This window comes from Adiantum capillus-veneris, chromosome 8, assembly GCF_014529385.1.
Source record: "Adiantum capillus-veneris isolate H3 chromosome 8, ASM1452938v2, whole genome shotgun sequence".
Lineage (NCBI taxonomy): Eukaryota > Viridiplantae > Streptophyta > Polypodiopsida > Polypodiales > Pteridaceae > Adiantum > Adiantum capillus-veneris.
The window spans coordinates 35404508-35412436 of NC_140938.1; the positions used below are offsets into that span (position 1 = coordinate 35404508).

General features: G+C 39.5%; 1 protein-coding gene across 1 annotated transcript; it reads right to left on the reverse strand.

Moving 5' to 3' along the window:
• Positions 1-1065: 1065 nt before the first annotated feature.
• LOC147451956 (aquaporin PIP2-1-like) lies at positions 1066-4671 on the reverse strand. The gene is made up of 4 exons (XM_086517813.1): positions 4288-4671; positions 1860-2155; positions 1722-1795; positions 1066-1448 (listed from the first exon to the last, which is right to left on the reverse strand). Exons 1-4 carry the CDS (start codon positions 4541-4543, stop codon positions 1421-1423), a joined length of 654 nt encoding a protein of 217 aa, XP_086373939.1. The 5' UTR covers positions 4544-4671; the 3' UTR covers positions 1066-1420.
• Between the last annotated feature and the right edge of the window lie 3258 nt (positions 4672-7929).

The window sequence follows — 7929 nt, forward strand, 5'->3', positions numbered from 1 at the left end:
CCTATGACTATGTAGTATTGTATTTTTCCTAAACATGTGCTTTATTAGTGTCTACTCTCTTGCAATCTTCAACTGCAAAAGTGGGTTGTTATTTGTCAACTATATAGCATACAAAAGAGTCTACTAGAGAAATGGAGATGCATTGCAATAGATTTGATGACCAATGCCACACATGCTCTTACTTTTTGAGTGTGAGTCACTTCAAATTGAGTTTATGGGTATGGAGAGAGTCGAGATGTATAGATTAAGATGGGAAGCAAGTAAACAAATCCAAAAGCACAAATTTTAAAATTAATAAGTTCAAGAGATGCAAGACATCAAGAAGTCGTTTGGAAGATGGAATGCAATATAGTTGCTTCATGATGCCTTGATAGACTCCAAAGTCAACAAAGCTTTTACAATGCCACTATATTATGACTTAAGAGAAATCTAGGGTTGCATCATACGCTACACCACATATGTTTTCCTCCAAGATAAAACCATATTTTTCTCTAAACGAGGGAATTGCATGCACCCCTTGATGCTCAAGCCCATCCCCTTGAGTGTCATCCCTACTATCAACATCACCGATCTCAGATCTCATTCTCTAGATGCGAGACAAGGCATTGAGGCAAAAAGCAAACAATCTCATTGACTATGCACATTATTCCGCCAAAAAGTGCAGGAGTCTTGAGTAGCATACCCTACAACAAGTTAGTGCTCAACTTTTGATCACAATAGATCTTGGTTTTGCTAGATTTTCACTTGCTCTCCTTACACACATTCTCTCCCAACTACAATAGGGGATCCCAATTGTAATACTCATTTCCTTGGTTCTTGAGTATCAAGAATCACTTATCAGTGATGAAAGTTATCTCTCTCTCTCTCTCTCTCTCTCTCTCTCTTTCTCTCTCTCTCTCTCTCTCACACACACACACACACACACACAATGGCACAGGTTTTTCCCTTTCTAAGAAAAAAATGATCACCAAAAGTATGAATCATTTCCAAAATCTTTGCACATTTACGACCTTGTTAGGCAGATAATTACAAGATCATCAAATGCTCAAAATAGGGACGTGTTCATTAATTTTTGTTGGAAAACTTGAATTAAAACTACAAGGGTCAAAATCATGAATTAAAAAAAAATGACTCCTTGCAACTCTCTCCTCAAGAGTAAACATTGGAGGACATAGTAGCCCTCGTCATGTTGCAAAGTGTTTAGAAAAACCCAAATAAGAAGTTGCAAACTATATGAGAGAAAAACTCAAGTACAAGCAGGAAGGGGTGTATGTGGTCAAGTGAGGAAATATACTTGCTAGAAGAGAAAGTGAAGCTAACAAACAAGTTTCAAGTTCTGATCACTTCAACAAGCTTCCTTGGCTTCTAAAAGGTCCAGCTCTCAGAATATATTGATGGTATCCGGCTGCCAATGCCGCTCCTATAAATGGACCCACCCAAAATATCCACTACATGCATACAAGAAAACTACCATCATCAAGATTCATCATCATAAAGGATTGTTGTATTTCAAAGAGATGATTTCCATCAAAGGCTATATACTTTTTTTTTCCTTTTTTTAGTAATAGCTCACATCTTGTGAGCCTAGATTTTTTTAAAAATGTTTCTCCCACATCACATGGTAATAAACAATAAAGGTTAGTCATTTCGTATGAATATTAAACAATAAATGATAAAGTAACTTCAAAAGTAACTAAGGAGAAATAGTTTTTCGAACTTACATGGTCCTCCCAACTCTTTTTATGGCCATAAATGACGGCCGCACCGAAGCTTCTAGCAGGATTGATGCCTGTGCCTGTAATGGGGATTGCATTGTGATTTGGTTGGGAAAATTAGACAAGGACTAAGGCTCAACTTACTGGAACATGGGAAGTACGAGCATTGTGTTTGGCGTCGTCAGTGGAGAAGACTGTGTATACAAGGACAAATGTGCCAATGATTTCCGCTGCTAATCCTGTGCCATTAGAGTAACCCAGCTGCACCACATTGGCACCACCACCAGACTGCACATAGTAAGTCTTTTGGAAGGCCTTCACAAGGCTTACGCCACATATAGCACCCAAACATTGTGCCACCATGTAGAAAAATGCTTTTGGTAGGGATATCTTCCTAGCCAAAAAAAAACCAAATGTAACTGCTGGGTTGATGTGCCCTCCTACATCCATGTAGAAGACATAAATTGTTATCAGTCGCAAGTTTGAACATCTCTAACTTTTGATGATTCTAGCCTTAGAAAACATTAGCAAACTATTAAAGTAATATAGGAGCAAGATCGAGGCATCGAAAAAAATTTGTTGTTTGAGTATATAATCATCACAAATCTCAAGTGTATTGTATACCAGCTAGTTAATGATCAATTATTTGGCAGCTAAACCACATCTAAATTAGAGGAAAAGACATTAATGCCATTGTTCTAAGAGTGCTAGTAGAAAAATAAGGAAGCTACTAATTGTAGTCCTTGCCACCAAAGTTTTCTACCCATCACTTTAAGCAGAGTTTATTTTCTAAATGTAAAGAAAAATGTGTCTTTCAATCTAAAGTCAATATATATTTTTTCTTTTGTCCTTAGCTAGAGTAAGGTACCAACTCGAGAGGTCCACCTCAAAATATGTGGCTGTAACATGTGAATCCACCTAGAGGGGTTTTTATATTTCAAAGAGTTACAAAGTTATATGAACAAGAAGGGGTTGAAAATAGAATTCTTAAAATAAATTACAAGTTTACAAAAGAAGAGGGAGAAACGTTATATCAATACCCCTTGAATGCACATGCTATAATTATTTTAGGAAGGTGGAATACACAAACACACACACACACCCCTTCCCTTTTCTCTCCAAAAAGGAGGGAGTTGCATGGTAGGATACTAAGATCACATGGTATGCAAGGCTATCATAGAAGCAATGGGAAAATGACATACTATTCTTATAGTCATCACAAAACTATATATTATCAGTACCTTCAACTTGCACAACATTGCCTAAATATTTCTACGTGGCCATAATATGTTGAAGACAAAGATAAAGATATTTAAGGATCATTAAACACAAGATGCAATGATGTTCCTAAAAGTATAACCTTCTTCAACTCAGAACTCAAAAGGATAAAGCACCAAATGCGCATCAAATCCAAGAGGCTCCCACATCAATAGGAGAACCATCAACACAAAGGTCCAAGGCTTAGCAGTCAATACTTTAAACGAGAAGTATGCCTCCTTTGTGGTCACATGGGCACCACTTATTTGTCATATGTAACTATGCAAGTGTCTTTTGCAACGATGCAGATTTCGCCATAGTTGCACAAGACTATGGTTGATAGTTGGTGATTGTGTGACCATTGCCTAAACCCCATGATGGAGATAGGGAAGTAGAGATCATGTTCATATCATAGGTATGGGAGAGAGAGCAATTTTTAGTTTTATTTCTTTTTGCATCATAATAAAACAAGAACTTCCTATGTTTAAATGCGAATCGCATCATAATAGACAGAAAAGAGACTTCTACAGAAGTTTTGAGTTTACAAAGGAGCAAAAGAGCATTATGATAGCCCACCACCTTCTACAAGGCATCTGGCTCTAGTAACCTAAAAAACTATGTTGACCTAATTTTTCTCAAGTAAAATAAAAAAGACGTGTAGGATTTCAAGTTTTGATTGGAGAAATATGACAAATTTCAATGCCTTGTAGCGTAACACCGACAAAGTCATTCAAAGTCCCCAACACCTAAGGGGCAAGTAGGCAAGGGGAGTTGGTCTAGCTATAAAAGCGAGGGGCTTTAAGCACGTCTACTATGGTTCAACCCCCGTCATGTACGAGTGTGGGTGTGTGGAGGAATCCCCTACAACTAGCTGATGCAAAGCATCATCATTACAGGAAAAAAAAAAAAAGGCAGTCAACCTTACAAACCTTCAAATCCGGATTTTCCAAGGTTTTTTAATAAATATATATGTTTTTCATTCACATTGCGCTCCAGAACGGATTTGTTGTCTCGATTGAATGAGCTTAAATTCGAGCTCCAACCAAGAGGCTATGCGTTGAGAGCTGTCTTCAGGCACGCTATAGGCGAAGTTAAAGAAAGGGGCTTCATTTATGCGGGAATGGGTTTGACGTCTGGATCATATGTGAGCTTGAGCCCTAATCCCAACAAAAAAAATTTAGTCTGAACTTTTCAGTTTCACCGAGGATTAGAGAAATCGAAAAACAAAAATATTAGGTTGTTCTAATTGTTTTTTTTTAAGCGCACGTGAATGAGAGAGTCGGGAAGAGAGAGAGAGAGAGAGAAGAGAGCAGACCTGAGATTCCAGCCGTGCAGTAGACCAGAACGAAGATCATCCCACCGAAGGCCCACGCGATGCCGAGGAGGCCGACGCCACTGCAGGTCTTCGCCTCGGAGACACCGATGACGGTGGCGACTGTGATGTAGAGGAAGAGCAAGGTGGCTATGAACTCTGCTATGCACGCTCTGTAGAATGACCACTTGGAGAACTCGCGAGAGTCTATGAACGGAGCCGGAGCGGGGGGCGGATCATTGTAGTCTTTGTTGGCCATCCCTTCTTGCAAAGAAACAAGTGTGCACAATTATCTCTAGAACACTCCCGTTTTAAGCTCCTTGCTTCAGAACTCTTCTCCAGTAACACACCTCACGCGCGCGCGCGCGCGCACACACACACACACACACACACATCAGCTCTAGGTACAAAAAGAGCCCATAAAATACTTTGTGCTTCACAAGAAGCATCCAGCCCTTTACGCAAGGCAAGGCTTAAGCGAATTGATACGGTGTGTTTGTATATGTATGTACTCTAGCCAGACAATATAGCCCCTAGGGCCCTACACCATCCCTACACACTCTTTATGCACATGCTTCATGTTTTTTTTGCAGAGCTCAAGCCTCTAGCCCCTCTTCCAAGTTTTATTAAAGAGATTAGGACAACTTCAAGTTGGATCAATGAATGTCTTAAATGTCCTTTGGGAATCATTTGCTAATTTTTATAAATGATTACTCTAGACATGCGAAGGTGTATTCACTTAAGGCAAAGTCCGAAGTGTTTGTTTCAAACAATTTTTATTTATTGCTGAAAATGTATCTGATTATAGTGTGGATTGTTACCATGTACATGTCATAGTGATGTGTGTGAACTTTTCCTCGCTAGGAGGTTTTTTTCCCCCGTGCATTGTATATACGTCCATCACTCTAGGGCTATCTATCTTTTCCATTGCACACTAACTAATACACTCTCTATTGTGTGCCTTGAGTTTCCTTTGCTTCTCCTAGCTGTGTGTGTTTTCTTGCAACCCTAATTCAATCAATTGGTATCAGAGCAGGTTGCGTCCTCCCGGGCTTAATTAGTCGTCAGCAACTCCAGCACATGCCTGCTTACTTTCTTCGATTTTTCGTGAGCTTTGGCGAGCGTCAGCTCATATTTCTGATTCGGGCTCATTTTAGTCTCCATTTCCACTACAGGAAGTGTTGCGTAAGCTATTTCATCATTTTGTGCAGAATTTCTGTCAGTACCATTTTCTGCATAATAGGTCGCTTACAGTCTTCTACAGTTTTTGCTATATAGCATGTGCTGTTCTCACTTTGTTTCTCCTCATTGCGAGCAATTTTCACATCAGGTGCAACATTTTGCATGGCTGACAATAACACAGATGTGTTCAAGATGTTTGTTGTTGAGAATAGATTGGATGGGGACAATTACCCTATGTGGGCTTATATGATGCAACATGACCTTGGGTCAAAGGGTGTCTGGAATATTGTGCAGGGCATTGATGTACGTCTTGGTTATAAGGATGTAGGCGATGTTGAGGATGTTGAGGGATTTGGTGGCAGGATTGCTGCTGCCAGAGCAATTTTGCCTATGGCTAAGCAAGCTCGTTTGGATGGAAAATATGCACAGGCTCATGCATTGATTGCGTTTTTTGTGAAGCGCACTATTACTCCTCACATTCGTTCAATGAAATCTGCAAAATAGGCTTGGGATATTCTGGTTGGTCTTTATGCAAGTTGCAATGAGGCAAAAATTGCATTGCTCTGTAAAGAGCTGCAGTCGAGGATTATGCATGAGGAGGATGACATGGACACTTTCCTTGCTAGTGTCAAGGATATCTATGAGCAACTTATTTCTGCAGGTGAAGTCATTTTTTGACAGTTCCCTTGTGACTATTCTTGATGCTTTGTGTGAATCTTACCAGACTTTCGCTAGTACTTGGAGACTTATCACCCAAGGAAATCTAGAAATTGTCAAGTTTGATGCATTACGCACATTGTTGTTGCAAGAATAACTTTCCAAAAAAAATAGGACTATACAGCGTGCATTTGAACATGCCTTTACTGTTGTTCAAAGAAAAGGTGGTAACAATAATTTAGACACTTCTCATGGTTCTTCTATGAGTGGTAAATCACTTGTTCCAAATGCTTCTATTGGCAACAATTCGTCAGGGAATTCTGGTGAAAAGGTAAAAAAGAAGATGGGTTGCCATTATTGTAAAGCTAACAATCACTTGATCAAGTAGTGTCCTAAGTTGAAGGCAAAAGGGGCTAAGAAGAAAGAGGGTGATCCCATCACAAAGGCTGGTTCCACTGCAAATGCAGCTATTGTTGAGTCTTGTGTGAAAGGAGATTGTGATGTTGATGTTGATGCATAATGGGCTTTTAGTGCAGAGTGTACTTCTGATTCTTCTATCCATGAAGCATATTTGTCAGTTGCTGCAGATGCTCATGTGTGGTACTTTGATAGTGGTGCTACAAAGCACATTACCTCTCGTCGTGACTTGTTTACCTCCCTTGAGTATGTACCTGAATGTAATTCAACCACTTGTGCCAACAATAATTCAACCACTTGTGCCAACAATACTTACTCTTGCAAATGACAGTTCTTTCATACTTGTTGATGCACTATATATGCCTGGGATAAAAGAGAAAATTTTGTCTGTATCTACACTTGTTAGACCTGGTCTTGTTGTGAAATTTATGGAAGACAGATATATGGTTCACAATCTCAATTTTGGTGATAAGATTGTTGCATTAGGCTTTTTATGTCGAGGGCTATATAAGCTCACTTTGTATAAAAAGTGTGAGCAAAATTTTGCAAATGTTGTTGTGGATTGTAAGGCTATTTTAGATTCAAAACTTTTGCATGCACGTTCTGGGCATCTGAACTTTACCAGTTTGTTGCATTTGCAGAAATCTGATATGGTTGCTTCTTTGCTGCCTCTTGAGGCACTTGTCAATCATGTTTGTGAAGGCTGTATTTTGGGTAAGATGCATTATTCAAAGTTTCCAATGGATGGTTCATCTAGGGCCACATGCAGGTTGCAGCTTTCGCATAATGATGTTTGTGAGCCCCATGCAAACTCCGTCCTTTGGTGATTACCTTTACTTTGTGACTTTCATTGATGATTACTCCAAGCCTGCATGGGCGTATCCTCTTAAGGAAAAGTTTAAAGTGTTCATGTGCTTCAAACAATTTCTACCTATGGCTAAAAATGTATCGAAATGTACTATGGGCACCCTCCGTTCTGATCCAGGGGGAAGTATATGTCTCATGAAACTAATGCATTTCTGGCTAGTTGTGGGAAAACCAATGTACAATGTCGTATACACCTGAGCAAAATGGTGATGCTGAGAGGAAAAACAGGTTTGAAATTGAGTCTTCATGATGCTGGTGATCTTGCCGATGTCATTCTTTACCAAACTGCTGTTGGCTACCTTATTTATGTATGCAACACAAGGCCAGACATTCAGTTTGCAGTCTCATTGGTCAGCACGTTTATGCATAGCTCAAGGTCTAAGCATTGGTAGGTTGTGAAGAGGATTTTTATATACTTGAGTGGCACTTCATATCTTGGCTTGTTTTATCCCAAGGCGGGATTATTGTCTCAAGACTTACATGCTTTTTTGGACTCCGATTGGGCTAGTCATTTTGACATGC

What these genes read in the sequence shown, in the direction of transcription:
- LOC147451956 (XM_086517813.1), bottom strand. Translation starts at nt 4,543, where the DNA reads ATGGCCAACAAAGACTACAATGATCCGCCCCCCGCTCCGGCTCCGTTC. An exon ending in CTGCACGGCTGGAATCTCAG is followed by an intron (nt 2,156 to 4,287) that starts GTCTGCTCTCTT and finishes ACATGGATGTAG; the next exon opens with GAGGGCACATCAACCCAGCA. An exon ending in AAAAGAGTTGGGAGGACCAT is followed by an intron (nt 1,449 to 1,721) that starts GTAAGTTCGAAA and finishes GTATGCATGTAG; the next exon opens with TGGATATTTTGGGTGGGTCC.